The sequence below is a fragment of the Cetorhinus maximus genome, chromosome 11 (genome assembly GCF_964194155.1).
Source record: "Cetorhinus maximus chromosome 11, sCetMax3.hap1.1, whole genome shotgun sequence".
Classification (NCBI taxonomy): Eukaryota; Metazoa; Chordata; class Chondrichthyes; order Lamniformes; family Cetorhinidae; genus Cetorhinus; species Cetorhinus maximus.
In genome coordinates this window covers 90024091-90047618 of record NC_135889.1, presented here as the reverse complement: position 1 = coordinate 90047618, position 23528 = coordinate 90024091, and the positions used below count along the sequence as shown (strand labels likewise).

Here is a 23528-nt window from a genome sequence, read left to right as displayed (position 1 = left end):
TATTTGTTTCTCTTGAGGTTTAGCACTCAAAGGTCTGTTTGAAATGGTAAAACCCAGATGTAATGTATGTTCTTATTTGTTTATGTCTGTAACAATTAGAGAACATGTATAATGATTTCATCTCAGGCATTTTAAATTTAACTAATCTTAATCATATCTGTTCTTTTAAAAAAAATATTATGCATTCGTATTTTGATTATTATCGTCACCTAACTAGGTATCTAGGCCTGGATTTTCATCACCAAGCTGGGTAGTGGGAGTTGGGAAAATTCCTGACTCAGCCCTCCCAACTCGAAAGGAAGTGCCCGCAAAGGTGGGATCTTCATTGCCGGGGGGGGGGCGGTGAAGGCTGGAGTCGGGCCAGCCAACCCAGGAGAAAGGTCAGAGGCAGCCACAGGATGTGGAGATGTGCTGTTTAAAAGCCCTGCCTCGATGCTATGGGACTTTGCCTGAATTAACATAAAAACAAAGGCCCTCCAGCCCTCACCAATTAGGCCACCTCACCCCCCCCACCCCCCACACACACTCGCCATGCACCATTCATGATATCCCATGCCCCCCATACCAGGCTATACCCTGCCACTCAACCCTCATGGCCCCTCTTGCCCCTATGCCTAGGAATGGCCCCCCACCATTCCCCCATGGCTCCTCATACTTCCTATGCCAAGCTATGGCACGTCCACCCCCTTTGACCCACTATATACTGTATAAAACCAATTAAACCTATAATGACAATGAGTTGTGTAAAAAAAACTTTAAAAATAATCATTTATTCATTACTTTCCACTATGTTAAAAAAAAGTCCTTTCACTAAAGCCCAAGAAAAGTGGCAATCATCTAGACCCTTTAAAGTATCAATAACAGAAACTGTAGGCAATTGAAACCTCTTAACCTTATGTAAATAAACATTGTGAAATTGACAACACAGATCAGAGAGCCAGAATTGTCAATCAAGCAAGGTTTTCCCTTGGGGCTCAGGTGTTTTACCGGAATAATGGATGTCTGGGCTCTCAACCAAGCCTCATGACGCACTCTCAATGTATCATTTCTAAAGGGCTCCCAAGCCATTCAGACTCGATGAAAATCATGGCCCTATTCTTTTTCAGACAGTTTCACATGCTAATATTTTATTATACATATATTATACATATTTTATTATGTGTATACATAGATGTATAAAAAATACTGAAACATGTTGTATGTGCAGTTGTAAGTATCATGTTAGCATGAACAATGAATGTGTATCAATGTATTTATTGGAGTTCCACAACAGGAAAACTTTCATACAAAAGCAGTTATGAATATTTTTAACACAAATTGCAACAGGCAGATTATATCAAGGCTAAGTCAGAAACATTTATCATCCAAAGGTCTGGAGACAGAAAGATACAACAGGGTTACTTTCAACATTAAAGTAGAATGAGCAATTGACTGATTGAAGAAAGATGGTGCAATTCATCAGTGGAATCACTTTTACCTGCAGAGTTGATACGAAGGCTGCTCATCAGAAGGAAAATGGATCAAATCATGTTTCCTGCAGAAACATGTCTAAGGGCAACTCCCATGGCTCCGTATTTCCTAGCAACTCTATCAGTGCTCAGGCAAACCTCGGAAAGAATTACAAAATGAAACCAGCCACAGAGATTCAAAATGAAATTCAAGTAAGTTTGAACTCTTTCAATTTCATATTCTAAGAAGAGGAAAGAGCTGTAAATGATCTATGCCAGAGCAATTAAGATAAAGATAAATTTACTAAATTTTAATTAAATGTATTTCTGATCAACAGTTTACAAAGCACATAATAATCGAGCCATTTAGAAAGAAAAAAAACTTATTCTAAGACATGCCTGTGGCACAATGAGTCTGAAATTGGATAGGGACAGTTCTGCTGCATAAGTGAGAGAAGACCACCACTCCCCACCCACCTCCCACCCCCCGCTTCCCATACCCAACCTCCCCCACTGTCCAGCTGCTTGATGAGACCACAGACCTTTTCCCATATTCATATATATTAACTGGGGTAGGTTCTTCTGTGGCACCAGGCCTCTGTTTTTCTGGTGAATGCTAGAAAATGTTCTAACAGGGGGACCACAAGGCTCAGAAAAGGATTTTAAAAAAAGGTAAGTGGAAACTCAGGATTCCCAATAGCTTTCAAGTAAGTGTTAAACCTTTCCAGAAGCTTCCAATTTTCATGTATTTAAATAATGCAATTTTGCCTTAACATCAGTATCACTTTATGAAACCATTCAGTAATGTTGCTTATTTCAAGTGCCTCACAGTGTGTTACAACACTGCATCAGTTCATATAACCCTCAAAAAATACAATAAAATGAAATAAATATTAAATAGAGAAGTTTCCTTTTTTCTCCCCATGGTTTCTTTAATTTGTCACATGAAGAGCCCAGTTTTTTTTTAAATGATATGTATATTGTCAATTCACTGACAGATGTTAATTTAAATGGACTGAATACTCCCGTTGGCAAATTAAGCCTTGTCCCTCACATGATGAAATATGCTTTTCTAGATACAAATGTTGATTTCATTTTCAATTGTAGTATTACCTTTCACCAACCATTAGGCTGATACCAAAATGGATACAATTGTTTAATATCTTTCATGACATCTCTGCAGCATTACAATAATAGCCGTAAAAATGTAGTTCCATCTAGATATTACCTTTAGTCATGTTCTCTATTATCATGGTATCATCATGAATATTCCTTAATTGCAGAAGGAGCTGCTAATTGATTCTGAGGGTGAAGGTGATTCAAATCCACATGAAAGTTACGTTGAACTGTGGCAGCTGCATGATCCTTCTCTAGGGAAACCATCTAATTGGCAAGGTTTAAGTTATAAGAACCAAGGGAACCAAAAGGTAAAATTCAGCATTTATATTATCACATTCTTGTAGTTTTTGGCAACATATTATTGTCACAGGTTAAACCCAAATCACAGAGGTATGAATTTGCATGGATTGTGCTATTTAAGCATTAATAACTTCTCATTAGTGCGAACTATCACATGATAAAACCAAATGTGAACTATTTAGAAAATCATGTAGGCCATGTTCTCTTCTATTGCTAAGTTGGGCAAAAACATAAGTGAGTTTAAAAGCTTCTGGTAAAATTGGTAATTGACTTTGGTGCCCGTGTACTGCTGCTCTGAAGATTCCTAATGGGCCCGCTGGGTGCTGTATCACCAGATGGACTGTTCAGTATGATGGGCCAACAGTGAGAATCAGCTGTACCCTCATATGCTATCACAATGCCATCCCCTCATTAATTGTTGATACCTCACATTGTGGCTCCTCCTCAACACCACTATAATCATTTGTAGTGAGTGCACCTAAGCCTGTTTCAATAGGTGCTGGCAACATTTGGTACTGTGGTAAGGTCCCAGTGACCCTTGTAAATCACAGGGTTCCACTGGAAGAGAAAAATTTTACACTGCTTGCCTTGTGCTTTCATTATGGGTGTATAATCTTGGAATGTACCAGTGGTTCTGTACAATCCTCTCATCAATTTAGTGTCCTGTGATTTTTAACAAATAATTCAGTTGTTCCTTATTTATATCTAGTTACTTGTTCCTGGTAGGTTATCCATCTTCTGTTCTCATGGCCTTCAGTTAATTTAATTTTGATCTTAAAAATAAGGACACTGATTTTGCGAGAGGGTGATTTTGTGCATTTAAACTCATCATTGCAATGTGTTTTCCTTCCCATCGTGGCATGCATCATATAATTTGTGTAGCTCCAGTATTTTCACTTCTTAATCTGGATACGTTCTTGTTACTATTTGTTATTGAACACAATATTTTCTGTTTACGTATTTAAAAACTACTTTCTCTCTAATTCTAAGGTATGACTATAATGAATATTCAACCCTTTTGTGCTTGTCTCTTGTGGAACTTCTTCCAGATCTTCTAAATAGTTGCCATTGAATGCCTATAACAAATCATCACACTCATTGCTTCTGTAGCATATTTGGGGCTACCTTTCTCCACCAAAAATCTATCCACAATGCTGTATTACAGGGATTAACAGTATGTGCGTGCTGAGGTCATAAAATCTAGCTCTTCTCAAATTTAATAGAGCTATGCTCCACAAATATTGCTCAGTGTTGAGTTCAATTAGACCTCATTTTCACTTGAGCAAGGGTCTTATTCCGCAATGTGGGATTATGAATATTTAGTCATAAGTGCTTCTGGAAGACAGATAAAGTATGTAGAACTGTTCAGCTGTCAAGCTATTTAAATGGCCAACCCTTTAAAAAATTGAGAAAAAACAGCCTGCGGGAGTTGAAAAACTTCAAACCGTCCAGTAATTTTAATGGCCATCCCTTTAAGAATTGAAAACAAACAGCGTGCATGTGTCTGTGAGAGTTGAAAAACAATTTTCAACAGTTTCAATAACTTTGTTGATGTAACACTAAGTGCTATCATTTTAGCATTATTAATGCTTGGCTTCTTTTTTGCAACCTATCATTATCATAATAGGAAGATGGCATAGTGGTATAGTGGTATAGTTACAGAACTAGTACTCCAGAGACCCAGAATCAGAAACCCAGGTCTCTGGAGACCCAGGTTTGAATCCCACCATGGCATATGGTGAAATTTGAATTAAAAATTATATATAATGATGACCATGAAATCATTGTTGATTGTTGTAAAAACCTATCTAGTTCACTAATGTCCTTTAGGGAAGGAAATCTGCCGCCCTTATCTGGTCTGGCCTACGTGTGACTGCAGCCCCACAGTGATGTGGTTGACTCTTAAAGGCCCTCTGAAATGGCCTAGCAAGCCACTCAGTTATCAAGGGAAATTAGGGATGGGCAATGAATGCTGGCCCAGCCAGCGGCGTCTACATCCCATGAACGAATATAAAAATGTTTTTTTTAAGTTTGTAGTTTGATTGACAGCTCAAAGAGATTATTAAATGCTTAAGTGTCTTTGATGTGGTGTTATGATTACAATTATTTGTTTTGATAAGGGATTAAGTACTTGAGGGGATTTAAATATATTGATGTATTGAATGGGCTTTCATGAATGACAACATCTTTTCATATATAGTGAAGGCTCAAAATGATTCCTGCCATGGTGGATACTGGATGAACCAAAACAGAAAATGCTGGAAAAGCTCAGCAGGTCTAGCAGCATCTGTGGAGAGAGAAACAGAGTCAACGTTTCGAGTCCATATGACCTTTCTTCAGAGCTCTGTTTCTCTCTCCTCAGATGCTGCTAGACCTGCTGAGCTTTTCCAGCATTTTCTATTTCTGTTTCAGATTTCCAGCATCTGCAGTATTTTGCTTTTATCTTAGTGGATACTGGGTGAGTTGGAAAGGTGGGTGTAAGGACAAAGGGTAAAGTGGTTGTGTGAGGCATGGGTTGGCAAAAGTTGGCATAGGGGTTATGGGGAATGGGTCGGGTTGAGGGGATGTGAGGGTAAGGGCTAGAGGGCCTAAAACATAAACAGCTGGGATGAAGTACCAAAAAACTGAGGTGGGCTTTTGAAACAGCACACCTTGGCACTCAGCAGCCCTGTGGCCGCCTCCAGTCTGCGTACAGAGGTGATGGGCCCGACTCCATCCCACACCTGCTCCCCTGAAATTAAGATTCTGCTATTCAGAGCACTTTTTCCCAAGGTGGGCCAGGCAAGCCAAATAATTTCCTGACTCCTGCTACTGAACTCAGGAACAAAAATCCAGGCCTTTGACTTTATGCTGGTTAGGTGTTCATTCGCTGCTTGAGAATTGTTAATAGGTCTGTCGTGCAAGAATGGTTGATTGAACTTTTTTAAAAATAGTGCAAACAAAATCATATTCTCAGGGTCATGTTTCAAAATCATTACCATTTGTTAGCAGCTTGTAAATTATGCTAATAAATCGGCATTTCTGCTATCGTTTTGAAAATGAGGAAAATATGTTCAAATTTGCTCGTGGTATCATAGAGAAAATGCAAGTGAAGTTGAGACTCTGCCCCAGTAGAATGGAAGAAAGCTATGAGAGAAATCTGATAGGTATAATGATGTACCGGTCACATGATAATTATGGATAAGAAAACCCATTTAGCCCATCTTAAATTATCTATACAGAAAGATCCTGAATTCCCTCCATTTCAATGTTCAATTGTTGTTTGAAAGATTCCAGGAATTTTGACCCTACTACTCTTCCTGGAAATCTATCCCATACATTGATCACCCTTTTCGTGAAAAAATTATATACATCAGTCCTGCATTCACCTTTTAAGTGTCTGTCCTTTTTACTGCAATTTCATTTAAATTAATATACTACTACAAATTTAAATTTTTCATTTCCTTAACTATCATATATTTCACATATCACCTTTTGAATATATCTTTCCACACCACAAAAAGCCTGTGTTTCTTCAGTCTTTCTTTAAAAATCAGACCCTTGATGCTAGGGGTCACCCTTGTGACTCTTCTTCCTGCCTGTTGTGGTTGAATGTCTCCTTTGTGGATCGACGATTTGGGCATAGTATTCAACAGTCTGATCAGAACATTGTACAAACTTCCATTGATTTGTATTACATTGCTTTTGCCATGTAGCTCAACATTCTATTGTCTTTTTTTGTTTGTTCTGTATTGGTCTCTCTTCAAGAAATGCCCTCTCTGAAGAAGTATGGTTCTGTTCTCCGACAGGGTTTCCGCCTGTCTCTTCTGCCCTGCTCACCTTCATTGCTTTCCATTTCTCTCCTGGTGTTTGACAAGGTGTTTACTAAAACCCGCTTTCACAGCCATATCTCCTTTCTCAGTGACTGTCTCCGTCTCCGACTCACCCCACGTAGATTTCAACTGAAATTCCATCCCTCTTGTTTCGAACCCACCCAGGATTACAGGTATCTCCGGGACATAAAACGTTTCTCGGACTGCTGTTCCCGTCGCATTCTGAGATCCACACTCAGTGCCATGCACCGCCATATGAACACACTCGACCTCTCCCTCCAGCAGCACCGCCGCACCCTTTTTCAAAGCTGCGCATGCCCCCAGTTTCATTTTATTCTTCGCCTCATCCGTCGCCTCAACAAGAAACTTTTTCTCTTTCTCTCAAGTGCTAAGGAACGCAAGCTCCAACAACTCATCGACACCAACACCCATCTGGGACCCTCCACCCCTGCTTGTCCCTCCGTCCCCACCCCATCTTCCAATCCCAGCCCCAGCCGCGTATTCACTATACCCCCTGACCTTCCCCTCTCCGATGCTGAACGTTCAGTGCTCAGCAAAGGACTTAGTTTCATACCCTTACGCCCTCATCTCAATGAATTTCGGGCTCGGCATCTTGCTGAACTCTTCTTCCGCCATTTTCGTCTCCGTGCTCATTTCTTTGGGCAGGAGTCCTCTCCCTGTTCAACGGATCCTTTTACCCACCTCCAATATTCTCCCACCACTTGGACCCCTCCCTCTGGATTCTTACCTTCTCTTGATCTTTTCATTGAGAACTGTCGGCGTGATATTAACCGTCTCAATTTCTCTGCTCCTCTCACCCATTCTAATCTGTCTCTCTCTGAACTCACTGCACTCCGTTCTCTCAGGTCCAACCCCAACATTGTCATCAAACCCGCTGACAAGGGTGGTACTGTTGTTGTCTGGCGCATTGACCTCTACCTCGCGGAGGCTGAGCATCAACTCGCAGACACTTCCTCCTACCTCTCCCTGGACCATGACCCCACCACAGAACATCAAGCCATTGTTTCCAGGACTGTCACTGACCTCATCTCCTCTGGAGATCTTCCTCCCACAGCTTCCAACTTGATAGTCGCCCAACCTCGGACGGCCCGCTTCTACCTCCTACCCAAAATCCACAAACAGAACTGTCCTGGCAGACCGATCGTGTCAGCCTGTTCCTGCCCCACGGAACTCATTTCTCGTTATCTTGACTCCCTTCTCTCTCCCCTTGTCCAGTCCCTTCCCACCTACATCCGTGATTCCTCTTACACGTTACGTCACATCAACAATTTCCAGTTCCCTGGCCCCAACCGCTTCCTCTTCACCATGGATGTCCAATCCCTCTACACCTCCATCCCCCACCAGGATGGTCTGAGGGCCCTTAGCTTCTTCCTTGAACAGAGGCCCGTACAATGCCCATCCACCACTACTCTCCTCCGTCTGGCTGAACTTGTTCTCACACTGAACAATTTCTCCTTTAACTCCTTTAACTCCTCTCACTTCCTCCAAATAAAAGGTGTGGCTATGGGTACCCGCATGGGCCCCAGCTATGCCTGTCTCTTTATGGGGTATGTGGAACATTCCTTGTTCCAGTCCTACTCTGGCCCCCTCCCACAACTCTTTCTCCGGTACATCGATGATTATTTCGGTGCTGCTTCATGCTCTCGTCAGGACCTGGAAAAATTTATTAATTTTGCTTCCAATCTCCACCCATTCATCAGTTTCACATGGTCCATCTCTGACACTTCTCTTCCCTTCCTTGACCTCTCTGTCTCAATTTCTGATGATAGACTGTCCACCAATATCCATTACAAGCCTACCGACTCCCACAGCTACCTCGACTACAGCTCCTCACACCCCGCTTCCTGTAAGGACTCCATCCCATTCTCTCAGTTCCTTCACCTCCGTCGCATCTGTTCTGATGACGCTACCTTCAAGAACAGCTCCTCTGACATGTCCTCCTTCTTCCTTAACCGAGGTTTTCCACCCACGGTCGTTGACAGGGCCCTCAACCGTGTCCGGCCCATATCCCGCGCATCCTCCCTCACGCCTTCTCCTCCTTCCCAGAAACATGATAGGGTCCCCCTTATCCTCACTTATCACCCCACCAGCCTCCGCATTCAAAGGATCATCCTCCGCCATTTCCGCCAACTCCAGCATGATGCCACCACCAAACACATCTTCCCTTCACCCCCCCGACGGCATTCAGTAGGGATCGTTCCCTCCGGGACACCCTGGTCCACTCCTCCATCACCCCCTACTCCTCAACCCCACCTATAGCACCTCCCCATGCCCACGCAGAAGATGCAACACCTGCCCCTTCACTTCCTCTCTCCTCACCGTCCAAGGACCCAAACACTCCTTTCAAGTGAAGCAGCATTTCACTTGCATTTCCCCTAACTTAGTCTACTGCATTCGTTGCTCCCAATGCGGTCTCCTCTACATTGGAGAGACCAAACGCAAACTGGGCGACCGCTTTGCAGAACACCTGCGGTCTGTCCGCAAGAAAGACCCAAACCTCCCTGTCGCTTGCCATTTTAACACTCCACCCTGTTCTCTTGCCCACATGTCTGTCCTTGGCTTGCTGCATTGTTCCAGTGAAGCCCAACGCAAACTGGAGGAACAGCACCTCATCTTCCGACTAGGCACTTTACAGCCTTCCGGGCTGAATATTGAATTCAACAACTTTAGATCTTAAACTCCCCCTCTCCCCATCCCCACCCCGTTTCTTCCCCCTCCCCCTTTTTTTTCAATGATTTATATAGATTCTTCTTTTCCCACCTATTTCCATTATTTTTAAATCTAAAACTAAAACTTTGTTAGTCTTTCCACCCCACCCCCACTAGAGCTGTACCTTGAGTATCCTGTCTTCCATTCTTAATTAGCACTTTTCTTAGACAATATCACCACCTTCAACACCTCTTTGATCCTTTTGTCTGTGACATCTTTTGATTATCTGCTCCTATCACTGCTTGCTTATCTCCACAATCACCACACCCTCAACTTCTCTCTCTCCCCGCCCCCCACCTTAAACCAGCTTATATTTCACTTTTCTCCTAACTATACTCAGTTCTGCCGAAGGGTCGTGAAGACTCGAAACGTTAACTGATTTCTTCTCCACCGATGCTGCCAGACCTGCTGAGTTTTTCCAGGTAATTCTGTTTTTGTTTTGGTTGAAAGTGTTGGAATCTACTGAGACTCAATGGCTCTTTTGGTTTCATCCTTAGCTATTCCAACACCATTCATAGGCGTCTGTTCCCCAACTGCATTTCCTTCCTTTGTGCCGTACTTTGCTATTGTCCGTATTAAATGTCACATTCTGTTGTTGTGTCCACTGATACATTTTGAACAACTTATTCTGTAATTTCTGAGATGCCTCTTCCAGTTCCACAAACCCCTCCGAGGATCATCTTGCCCTCTGAGTCAAGGGATGGTTTATGAAACTAGGATATCTAAGAGGAATGAGGAGAAAAATTATTTCCAAACAATTGCAAAGGATATTTTTTTGATTTCTATAAAATTACCACATAAAATTAGATGAAAGCTTGCTATAATTTTTTTACACAAAGCTTTGCTACCTAATGCATACATATATCTTTAAAGGTTTCCTGTTCAATTACTAATTTTTCAATTATATAAAATCTGACCTTATTTTTATTGACAGTTTATTTTAAGCTCTAAGAAAAAGCAAATGTTTTCAAGAAAGCTGTTGTTTAGACTTTCTACTACGATTACTTAGATGTCTAATGCAGAATGTCTTTTGCATTATTACAATAATGGTACTTAGACATATAAGCATATCTAACACTGACCTTGTACTGTCATCGAGAGGAGAGTGAACTGTAAGTCGGGAAATGTGCAACATGCAGGAAATTCAATCCTTGTGATCTAGAACTTTGATAGTGAAGTATAACCCCTTATCAGTCATTTAATTCAGCCATGGTTCATTTAATATGAGGTTGACAGACGAAAGTATAGCTTCTGTAAGCAAGCACTTAAGAGGTACATGTTGATTGTAATTTTTCTTTTTAAAAAAAATCTTATTGCTTGTAGAGAGAATTCCTTGTGTTTTCCATTTTTGTTTGTAGAAAAATCCATAGCTTACATATTTCTATGTATAATTTGGGTGCACTTTACTGCATTAGCTGAATAGTATAATGTGAAAAATGCTGAGACACATTTGAATTATGTAAATTGGAACAGTTAAGAATATCTTATAATTCAATCTGACCTGTGGCAGGTTGTCTCCTTCATCTTGAAAAATCCATTCTGCCTGCCTCTGTCTTGTGCATCTACACTGTAAAATGAGCTTTGTATAACATTTCATCATGAAAGAATGACACTTTGCATCTTGAAAGATCATCATAATACTCAGCCTTTTATATTTTCAGCTTTAATCAGGTTAGAGAACTGCAGGTTTTTCAAAATAATTCATGATTATTTCTGAAAATATTGAATAAAATTGGCATAATAGCAAATTCTTTTTTTTCAAAAAATAAGTTGCTAATCAAAATTGTCCTTACCCAAAAATTAGCTTTCTAGTGAAATGAATTGATTCAGATCATCATATAAATTATTCTTGCCTTATTTGCTCCTAATTAGAAATGACATACAAAGGACAGTTGGGCAATTAAATACCATGACCAAACAATGTTTATTATTGGTTACAGACTTTATGCTTTGAAGTATCACTAATAGTATAACAAAGGTTTTTCATAAAGCCTTAGACTTTTGCGATATAATCTTTGGTCATTAATGATAGTTTATGACAGATAATACAAGTCATCTTTAATCCATTGCTTTATTTTATATACATACACACAAAAGCAAATTACTATATATTTATTAGTGTTTCTCAGTCCCCTCTTTTATCTGTGCTTTGTGCTTGGCCTGTGACATCCTGGGGACAGACACTTTTTGTAGGATCTCATCTCTAGCGACTTCTTGAATTGAGAGAGCGGGACACATTTCATTGTCCTTGTTCATGAGATCACTGAGCAGATGTTATAAAAGAAATGTCTGTTCCCTGGCTGTTTCAGACCAATAAGAAGCACAGCAACAACCAGGAGCTGCTTCTGCTTTTATACTAACCTGTCTACTGAGAGAGAAACATATCAAATAATGTCAGCCTATTTGGACTTGCATGCATTTGAGCAAATTATGCCTGCATTTATGTAATGGTGCTTTGATTTTGGGAGCAAATTGGAACCCTAAGGTTGTTTTGGCCCATGTAATACAGTTGCACATAGATTATATTGACTTAGCAGCATGCCATTTCCAAGCTTGCACGGTTAGACTTATGCTAACAGATAGGTATGGGGTGACTTTAGTATGCATCATGACTTTCTGATGTAAATTATGGAGAATGATGTTAGCTTTATCTATTATTACTGAAATTACACAATGTTACTTCATTGCTGGATAATCAATGTGGATAAGTCTGAGTGGAGACAGCAAAGCCAAAGGAGGTAGAATCAGTGCCTTTATGTTATGCGTGTCATTTACATAACTTTGAAAATCTTAGTATAACAGGGACATAAGACATACTAGTAAGTAGATAGCTGTGCTTCTTCACGTCAAATTATATGTTGATTCGGTAGAATTCCCATGATACTGTCATGACCACAGATCATAGCCTCAAATCACTTACACACATATTGACTCTCAAGTAAGATGTGTTTTTTTTAAAAAAAAGGATCTACAAGCAAAAGCTGGCTGGAACTGTAAAGCAACCACTTTCTGGAAAATTCCTATGTGGATTACATTTGACCAACTAGAACAGAGAACGCAATGTTGCACCTAAAAAGACATCAAGGCCTACTTCAGACAGAGACACGCCAAAGGAAAAATACAATGCAAAAACTGAACTGCAGTCTCCTGTAGTTGTGGCGATAATGAAGGCTGATTACCATCTTAGCAGAAACCATCTCCTGTGAGTTATATCCCAGACTGTGGACATGATGTGAGTTGAAAAGAAAGCAAATCTGGGCGAAAGACATATTTGATTTTCCCTTCCAGGAATGCACAAGAAAATGGGTTAAAAGGCCAACTGCAACCCTAGTTCGGTGTGCTAGTTTTGGTGTTCCAGGTCAGGTGTTTGAGGGTGTGCTGTGAAGGTCACAGCTGAAGAACATCAACTAGGCATCCCTGTGCTTGAAGGTGAGAAGTCTCCTCTCCCTGATTGCTGGAAGCAAGTCATAAGCCAGCAAAGCCACAGTCGAAAAGGAAACAGGACAACTCATTTCCGCTAACCTGCAGAACCAAGAATCTCCAAACCAACTGCTCAACTGCCCCAAGTTAGCTCTACTGGAATCATCCAACTTAACGGCCCCAACGTTTCATCGTATATTCCTCACGGACCAGCCAAGACTGATTCATATATCTTTTTAACTTTTATTTCTGGACTCACTTCTCATTTCTAATCCGTGTATATGTGTGTTATGTTTTCATTTTTTTTCTCCCACTTTTTAGTAACTAATAAATTCACTCTTTAACTCAATAAAGCCTGGTTAAATTGGCTCTTTTTAAAACATAAATACATCTGGATTGGGAAAAGGTATCCACGAGGAAAGAGATCCTTTTCAAATTAACCTTGTTGCAACCAACCCGAGAGCATAACAAATTGGGGGAACCTCACCCAGGGACCATTCGTAACAATCTTTTCTGTGTTATTCCTTAACTAATACGCTCTTAGGTAGAGTAGTCAGTGTCTATGGTGAGCTATATGTAATATACACTCTGGGCAGAACGTAAAATGACGCACGATGACGTCAGGCATGCGTCCCAACATCATCGCGAACTCGTTTGGCAGGCGCACGGCTGAGTCGGCTACACACCCGCTGATTATTGAAAGGCCTATTAAGACAATTAACGAGGTAATTAAGCTGAATTTTATGCTGCCCGTGCAACCTTACGGTTGGCGGGCAGGCGAAAAGGCCAAACGGCCTTTGTGTTTTTTTAGGAAACCTCATCCACGAGCAGGATGAGGTTCCCTAAAGCTAATACTAATGAAATAAAAACTTGATTTTGAAAATAAAAAACATGTGCCATCTCATGTGACATGAGGGGACATGTTTCATTAAATTTTTAATGTCCTTATCTATTTTTTTTAAAAGCGCTTCTATCTCCCTGAGGCAGCTCCGTGCCTCAGGGAAATTGAAGCACTATTTCACGCGCATGCGCCAACTGCGTGCGAGGCCCGGTTCTCCCTCCTCCCCCCGCCAGCACAGGTAGCGCTCAGGGCTACCACCCCGATCCATGCAGGGCGGGCCATAATTGGCCAGCCCGCGTGAAATCGTGGTGCAGAACTGATCGCGGTCGGCGGTCAGCTCTCCGCCTGCTCCCGCCGAGCCCACCCGACAACTGGAAAATCCTGGCCTATATTTATCCATATAAAATTCCTTTTTCTTTTTTTAGTTTCAAGATATAGATGCAATATAATTCAACATGGAATTTGTAAGCATAGTAAGGAATAAATTGAATCCAATGTCTCACTAAAGTCACCAAGGCTTTCAAGCTTTACTATATGAATAACAAACACCAAGAATGGAGGGTAATGATACTGGATTGTTCTACAGAGAGCCACCATGGACTCAATGGGCTGAATGGTCTCTTTCTGTGCTATAATTACTCTATGACTCTATGGACTGGAACTTACAGCCCCTGCCAGGTGTGTTTTAGGCAGGAGACGCGTAAAATATGTCAGGCTGCTAGCCCACTGCCTCGCTGCGCACTCCTGACCCGGTCCCCATAATATGGGGGTTGGGCAAGGTGCCCACTATCCATCCTGCCCTGAGGCCTATCGAGGGCCTAATGTTGACAATTATTGCTGACTTTAGGTCCTCAATCCACCTCCACTGCCATAATACACTGAGCAGTGGAAGTTGGGCGAGAGTGGCGAGGCTGTTTTTCTTACCTAAGTTGGTGAAAAGGCAGGAAGGAAAGGGGGTACCTCCTTCGGGGGGTGTCCTATGCACATCAGGAGTACGCCCGCTCAAGTTTGTACCCCTCCTTTTTTATACCTCCCCACCTGGCTTCCAAAACCAGTCCCCCACCCCTCTTAACCCCCTCCTTAGTGTGCCTGATCAATCCATGTCCAAAAAGCCTGGCACTTAACTGTGTCCAATGTCCATCTTTGACCTTTTGTGGGACGCCTTGCAGTCCCACAGTCCCAGCAGTGCCCATGCTGAGTCCTAGCAGTACTGGGACTGCAAGAGCTGCCAGCCACTGAGGGCAGATGTCCCAGCTTATTTAGGCCATCTCCAGCATGGCCGGAATTTTCCAGCCCCATTGGCGGTGGGTGTCAAGGCAGGTGGGAGGTGGGCAATATGGCAAGAAGGCCAAAAATCCATTTCACGTCCTTGTGAAAGCAGTTTGCGATTGTCTGCTCCACCTGTCAAAGGCGGGACGCTTTCCCGCCACCACACGTCGGGAACCTAATTTCAATACTTTAGCATCTCATTATAAGCCTTGCTTGCCGGTATCATTCCCCCATTCTGGATCATCCGGGACGTGTTTCACAACTGTACATAAATGACGGGCACCTGGTGACCTGCACTTTGCTCAGGGCCTCGAGGTTTGTTTGCCTACCTTTCTTCGGGCAGCACTCGCAGTCATCAGCGCCAGGCTTCGCAGGCTTTTAGGGGCGCTCACGGGCAGATCTCTACCTAAGGCGGGGGTGACTTTTCAATGGCTGCAGGGCCTGGACTTGCTTGGGGAAGGGGGAGAATTGGCCTCAAGCAAAGGCTGTACTGGGGAAAGGGGGTATCCCAGGGTTTGTGGGGTGGGGGTGGGGGGCACATGTTGATCTGTGCAAGTGGCCTCAAGATGGTGAGGGCTGAGGAAGCAGTCTCCAGAGGAGATGAGGCCAGATGGAGATGTGAGGGTGTGTGTGAGTGTGAGCGGTGATGTCCCTTGAGCTGGCAGTGAGTGAGATGCCAGTGAATGTGTGATGCCCTGTGTGTGAGGTTAGAGTGATAAGATGGGTGTCTTACCCTGGCGGCAAGGATGAGATCATTCATCCGTTTTCTGCACTGGATGGCCAACTTCTTGCATGCAGCATTGGCACTGACCACCTCTGCCACCGCCTCCCAAGCTAGAGTGGTGAGACTGATGGGCCTCCTGCAGCTAGCATGGAGGTAGACCACACCGCGGTGGGCCACCACAGCGTCCAGAAGGCATCCCGCGGATGCGTCACTGACTCGAGGGGCTGCACTCTGCTTGGCTTTTGGGGCCATGTCTTCACTGGAGCAGTCCTGAGCTGCAAGCATTGAGAAGTGTGTGCACAGCTGCAGTTTAAATATGGCACCCTGCGTGAGGAAGCAGCGTGGCAGGCAAATCAGAGGCCCCCCGCCAGTGTGATGGCATATTTCCTGCAGCTGCATAAAGAATGTGTCGACACGGCGCGAAAGCCCGCTATTACATCTAGGGGTTAAAATGACTTTTTTCACGCCCGCTCCTGCCCTTTGTGCGAACCTTGGATGATTCTGCCCCATGTTATTGCTGCGGTGCTGAGCGGCTGCCTTATTTAAAATCAGTCGGTTTAACCAACTTTTCTAATGGGTGAGGGCAAGCAGTACGCACCACCACTGCCTGCACCCCCTCCCCATCCCCAATAAAATCCAGCCTAAGTCCTGCAGTCTGAACAAACACAATCAGCAGGTGTCACTGCCAAAGCCAGTATTTATTGCCCCATCCCTAATTGTCCTTAGAGAGTAATAATGGGCTACTGTCTTGAACCACTTCAATTAATGTAGTGAGCTACTCCCACAGTGCTGTTAGGTAGGGAGCTCTAGGAGGTGCTGTTGAAGAAAGCTTGGCAAGTTGTTGCAGTGCATCTTGTAGATGATACACACTGTGGCTGGGTGTGGAGGGAGTGAATATTTAATGCGGTGGATGGAGTACCAGTCAAATAGGCTGCTTTGTTCTGGATCATTTTGAACTTCTTGAGTATTGTTAGAACAATGCTCATCCAGGCAAGTGAAAAGTATTCCATCATACTCCTGACTTGTGCTTTATAGATAGTGGCCTTGGGGAGTCAGGTGAGCTGCTTGCTTGCAGAATACCCTGCCTCTGACTTGCTTTTGTAGTCACTGTATTTATTTGACTGGTCCAGTTAAGTTTTGTTCAATGTTACTCCCAAGATACTGATGATGGTTAATTCAGAATGGCAATTGCCATTGAATGTCAAAGGGAGGTGGCTAGACTTTGTCCAGTTGGAAATGGTCATTGCCTGGCACTTGACTGGCATGATTGTTATGTGAAATGCAAGATGCAGCCAACAGTATAACTTGGATCTGCTAGCTGCATGTAAAAGCATACAAATATCAATCTGAGACTAATGCCTGATAATAACTGTACCAGCATTGCAGAAAGCAATTCTGTAGTGTAGTTGGCCTGCTACTCCTAATGTTGGAGAAACCAAAAGCCTTGAGCAGGATTGGGTGCCACCCTGTCTGTGCAAAGTAATGTGATATCAACATTGTTGAACTGTGCAAATTTTCCCCTGATATTGGGGGAGGTCTCTGCCAAACCCACAATGCTGTGAACATGCGTAGAACTTTGAACTACTGCATAGGTGCATTCCCCCATGGTTGCCATATTTGCTGTGCAATATAAAGTGCACAGTTTGAACTGCAGAAGAGCTAGCCCAATTAATGAACTAGTTTTATTGGAAGCTTCCATTGATTCAAAAATAATAAATGGAACATTAGTATCTGTCAAGGCTAATATTCAGGTTTAGACTCTTACTCTACCAATGGGTCACCTAATTATGTTTAGAATCTGTTTTACTATAATGGATAAAAGTCTGAATGACCTCTTCAGTGATATACTTACATACTAGCATTTATTGTCTGAGTGCTTGTAATATCAGTGAATGCAAAAAAGGACACAAGCTTTTGGAGCCTGCATAAATGTGAAATATTGAAGAAAAGACTGGCAAGTAAGGAGCACACTGTCCTTTATTAAGTGTAATTGTGATTTGGTATGTTGCATTATTAGTTAAGAAAAAATAGTGATTCACCCAAAATACATAACAAAATTTTATAAGGTTAAGAAGTTACTATGGTTGGCTGAATATTTGATTCAGAACAAAAGTGGAGTGTTTTGTAGTTAATTTATTAATGTTCATATTTTTTGCTATTTATTAATCTAAAATGTTTCAATGCATCTGTGATTGTTGCAGATTATGAGTGCCCCTGAGAAAATAAATCTAAATCCAGATAACGTGAAGGAAGCCATCACTGAATCTACATGCCAAGATCAAATGATAGGTATGGAAAGTACATAAACTCGATCATCACTTTCTCTAGTCAGTTTATGTCTGGTATGCTTAAAACTAGGCAAATGTTATGAAAGAATATCAATTTTTTTCAGCAAATTTAGGTAGTTCAGAAACATTTTAACATGAGAAGCTTTTTCAGGATACATTCATTGATCACTGTCAAGGCTAAAATAGCCTTTTCTCCAAGATGTCCTTTAAAATTTCATTTGATTTTTGAATTGCATCTTCTCAATATATTGGCTATGAGTAAGATTACTACTTCTGAAATCTGATACACAGAAGAGTACCAAGCTGTTCTCTTTAATTTTTCATGTTCTGAAGACTCCGGGATCTTATTCCATATTTGACAAAGCTCACAAGTGTCCCTTCTCAATGTCACGATTTGTTCGCCTAAGATCTTGCATGTGACTAATTACATAAGTATATAGCAGTCTTAGATTTATCTCTCTATTAAAATTGCAGACATATACAATATGGCACCTTTTAATAAAAATGGTATGTATACTACAAAGCAGCTGGAAGAAGTAAATTGATATGCTGTGTTCTGTGAGGGCTCCAGAGTCCCATTTGTGAAGCAGGTAGCGTACATAGCTTTTCAGTTCATTGTCCTTCAATCACACGGAAAAGTTAATGGTAAATTTTACAGAAACATAGTGTTCTTAAACGATGCAGAACAAGAAAAAGCTATTCATTCCATTAAAATCTGTTTATTCCACTATTTCAATATCATGAATTCAACCCAACTTACTTAATCTCTTGAAGGAAGGATGCTCAAAAGTCCTGAAGAAGAGTCATTATTGGACTCAAAACTTTAATGCTGTTTCTCTCTCCACAGAAGCTACCAGACTTAGTTTTTCCAGAACTTTCTGTTTTTCTTTCAGATCTCCAGCATCCACAGTATTTTGCTTTTATTTTAGTTCTTAAAATTCTTTCCTTACTTCCAAAATTAATGCAATGCAGTTCTAAAATATCCATCTCTTGGTGTTTTATTCAACTATGGATTCACATGTGATGTTTCCATTGACTTAGTAACTCGGGTACACTACTGTATTGTGCATTATGTTCTAGTCATTAGGATCAAGACTCATGCTTAGTCCTTTCATTCTTGACTTTAGCCAGATTTTTATTCTGCTTTTTTTAAGGATTTAGTCAACATAACACTAATTACATTTGCTTAGCGTTTGCACCACAACTCCATTACTCTGTGAGGATGGTTGGAGCGTCTTCTAATGTTACTTGGTCTTGTCAAAGAAGCACATATGTCCTCTACTTCTATGCTCACAGTTAAATTTCAGTAGCCTACTTAAACCATCACACAATCCTTCTGGAGATGAAGTTCCATCTTCACACTGAGGACACCATTCATTCTGTTATGTAACACTGCCATAGTGCTAAATAGGATAAATTCATTCAGCTCTAACAGTTCAAAACTAGGCCTTCATGAGGCAATGTGGACCATCAGAATAAAATGGAATTGTATTCTACCACGTATGTAACAATGTCTTGAGGCACTGTGGGTAGCATCCCTTTTTCTGAGCCAAAAGCTCTGGGTTTGAGTCCCATACCAGGATATGTTGGCCATGGAAGGTGCATTCATAACTCAGCCATATAGGTTAATTATCAACACCAACACATGCCAATGGCAGGTGGTAAGAGAGGGGAGATTCCTGGTCGTGTGATGGAAAGAAAGCTGAAGTCTCTACCATCACTATCCATAGTTTTAGACTACATCAAGCATGTAAAAGTGTATGTTACCACAGCAGCTCACACTCCTTCAGTGAACTATAACACAACACGCCACCACAATGTATAGCCTCATGGTCCAGCAACTTCCTCACTTGACCATTACTGTCAAGCTAGGTAACCAACCCTGGTTAAATGAGGAACGTAGAAGAACATGTCAGGATAACAGTGGACAATATGGGTAGAGGCGACTCCATGTATATCTCTCTCCCCAAATGATGGCAGATCCCAGCACTTGAGTGCAGAAGACAAGTGTCACACCTATTTTCAGCTAGAAGTAACGAGAGAATGGTCCATCTCTGCCTCCTGAGTTCCCCAACATCACAGATGCCAGCCTTCAGCCAATTCAGCTCACTCCCTGTGATATCAAAAATGCCATGTGTACTAGATGTAGCAAAGGTTATGGACTCCCAACACATCCGTGCTTTAGTGCTGGAGACTTAATGCTCCAGAAGTAACCAGGTAGTTCTGGTACAAACTAGTACAGCAACAATAATAGGATCTACTCAAAAAAATTTAAAAATTGCTCAGGCATGTACTGTCTACAAAAAGCAGGCAAAGCTAATCTGGACAATTACTAATGCATTTGTCTACTCTCAATCATCAATAAAGTGATGGAAGGAGTCACAGACAGTGCTATCAAGTGGCACTTACGAATATTACTCACTAACACTCAGCTGGATTCCGCCAATTATCTAGATCTAGGCCTTTTCAGGAGTGAAGTATGGAAATTCTTCTACACCTAATCGATGGTAGATGTCTGGAACACTATTCCAGAAACTGCAGTTGATGCAAGGCCAATTGTTAATTTTGAAACTGAGGTTTATAGATTTTTGTTAACCAAAGGTATTAAAGGTGGAACAGGCAAAGGGGTAAATGGCCTATTGGTGTTCTTATATTCCTATGACCACTTGGCTCCAGACCTCATTATAGTCTTGGTCTAATTATGGACAAAAGAGTTGAATTCCAGTGTTGAGGTAAGAGCGACGACCCTTGACAACAAGGCAGCATTTGACAGAATGTAGCACAAAGGAACCCTAGTTAAATTGAAGACAATGGGGATCGTGGGGTTGGGGTTTGGAGTCTCCACTGGCTGCAGTCATACTTGGCACAAAGGAAAAAAGCCAGTCATCTCAGCCCCATGGCATTGACATCACTGCACGAGTTCCTCAGGGCAGTGAGCTAGGCCTGACCATTTTCAGCTGTTTCATCAATGACCTAGTCTCCATCATTTAGTCAGAAGTGGGGAGGTTTGCTGATGATTGCACAGTGTTCAGTTCCTTTCACCATTACTCAGATAATGAAGCAGTCTGTACTGCTGAAGCAAGGCCTGGACGTCTAGGCTTGGGCTGTTCCTATCTCTCTAATCTCCTCCAGCTCCTCCAACCTCTGAGATGTCTGCACTTAACTAATTCTGGCCTCTTAAGCATCTCTGATTTCAATTGCTCCACCATAGGCGGCTGTGCCTTGAGCTTCCAAGGCCCTAAGCTCTGTAATTCCCTCCCTAAAACTCTCCACCACTCTATTTCTCTTCCTTTAAGATGCTCTTTAAAACCTACTTCTGACCAAGCTTTTGGTCACCTGTCCTAATATCACTTTATGTGACTTAGTGTCTACTTTTGCTTCATAATGCTCCTGTGAAGTACTTTGGGAAATTTTATTAAGCTAAAGGCAATATATGAATATAACTTGTTGTTGGCCTGTTAAGTGGCAACCAACATTCAAGCCACACAAGTGCAAGGCAATGATTATCTCCAGCAAGAAGGAGTCTAATCACCTTATTTTTAATTAATTTATGGGATGTGGGTGTCACTGGCTATGCCAGAATTTATTGTCCATTCCTAATTGCCCTTGAGAAGGTGGAGGTGAGTTGCCTTCTTGAACCGCTGCAGTCCCTGTGGTATAGGTACACCCACAGTGCTGTTAGGGAGTAAGTTCCAGGATTTTGACCCAGCGACAGTGAAGGAACGATGATATATTTCCAACTCAGGATGGTGAGTGACTTGGAGGGGAACTTCCAGGTGGCGGTGTTCCCATCTATCTGCTGCCCTTGTCCTTCTAGATTGTAATGGTCATGGGTTTGGAAGGTGCTGCCTAAGAAGCCTTGCTGAGTTCCTGCAGTGCAGCTTGTAGACGGTATACACTGCCATCATTGCTCGTCAGTGGTGGAGGGAGTGAATACTTCTGGAAGGGGTGCCAATTAAGCGGGCTGCTTTGTCCTGGATGGTGTCAACCTTCTTGTGTTGTTGGAGCTGCACTCGTCCAGGCAAGTGGTAGGTATTCCATCAGACTCCTGTCTTGTGCCTTGTAGATGGTGGGCAGGATTTGGGGAGTCAGGAGGTGAGTTACTTGCCACAGGATTCCTAGCCTCTGACCTGCTCTTGTAGCCACAGTATTTATATGGCTAGTCCAGTTCAATTTCTGGTCAGTGGTAACCCCCAGGACAGTAAATGGCATTAACATTGTTGAATCTCCCATCAACATGCTGGGGGACACTATTGACTGGAAACTTGTCTGGAGAAGGCATATGTGGCTATGTGAGCAAGTCAGAAGGTGGATATTCTGCAATGAGTGACTCCCCTGCTGACTCCCCAAAGCTTTTCCACCACTTACAAGGTGCAAGTCAAGAGTGGAGTATGATACTCTCCAACACCCCGCACTGCACACACATCACCCACCACCCACCAACACCGTAGCTTCAATAACACTCTTGAACCTTGACAAGTTCCAGGACAAAGTAGCCCACTCGATTGGCACCTCATCGACCATCTTAAATATTCACAGCTTCCACCATTGGTGCACCATGGCTGTAGCATGTATCATCTACAAGATGCACTGCAGCAACTTGCCAGGACTTGTTCAAGAGCACCTCCCAAGCCCAAATTCCCTGCCACCTACAACAGGTTCATGGGAACACCACCACCTCTAAATTCCCCTCCAATTCACAAACTATCCTGATTTACGAACATATCACTGTTCCTTCATTGTCACTTGGTCTATATCGTGGCACACTCTACCTACCTTCACCACACTGATTGCAGTGACTAAAGAAGGCTAGCTTCTCAAGCACAATTGAGGCTGGGAAATAAATAGTGGCCTTGCAAGAAACATCCATAAAAGCATAAGAAATAGGAGCAGGAGTAAACCATTTGGCCTCTCAAGCCTCCTCTGCCATTTAATAAGGTCACGGCCTTAACTCCACGTTCCTGCTTGCCCTTCATAACCCTTGACTCCCTTGTAGAACAAAAATCTGTCTAACGCAGCTTTAAATCTATTCAATGACCCAACTTTCAGCCTTTTTGGGCAAGAGAATTCCAAAGATTAACAACCCTCTGAGAGAAGTTGTTCCTTCTGATCTCCACCTTAAATGGGAGACACTTATTTTGAAACTATGCCCCCTAGTTCTAGAATCCCCCATGTGGGGTAACATCGGCCTGAATTTTCACCCATGCCGGCCATGCAGAGGTGGGAGAATTCCTGGCACTGCGCATGCGACGCCCATAAAAGTGGCCCCAAATGTTGGATTTTTAGTACAGGGGCCAGGTGAAAATGCAAGTCATGATGGGCAACTATGGAATGAGTGCGGAGGTGCCGGGTGCAGTAACAGGCTGGGCAGAAGGCCTACCTCGGTGCACCAGCGCTTTGGCCAATATTTTTAAAAAATAAAACAGCCCTTCAACCCTCATCGCTCACCCCCCACACACTCCCCTTTCCATCTCATGCCCTCTATCCACTCCCGTGGGCCCTCATACCCTTCATGCCAACTTGTGCCCTTCTGCTCACTCCCTGGCCCCTCATGCACTCTATAGTCTTGATGCCAAC

At 42.5% G+C, this 23528-nt stretch overlaps 1 protein-coding gene across 5 annotated transcripts in view; it reads left to right on the top strand.

Annotated features, from left to right (window-relative positions):
* Nucleotides 1-23528, top strand: part of LOC144686773 (nck-associated protein 5-like) — a 673917-nt gene that overhangs the window by 583873 nt on the left and 66516 nt on the right. For all 5 annotated transcript variants that reach the window (XM_078552424.1, XM_078552429.1, XM_078552425.1 and 2 more), the window contains 3 exons: nucleotides 1484-1661; nucleotides 2732-2875; nucleotides 17865-17952. In XM_078552424.1, the coding sequence (XP_078408550.1) occupies nucleotides 1484-1661; nucleotides 2732-2875; nucleotides 17865-17952 (410 nt within the window). The remainder of the gene's footprint in view (nucleotides 1-1483; nucleotides 1662-2731; nucleotides 2876-17864; nucleotides 17953-23528) is intronic.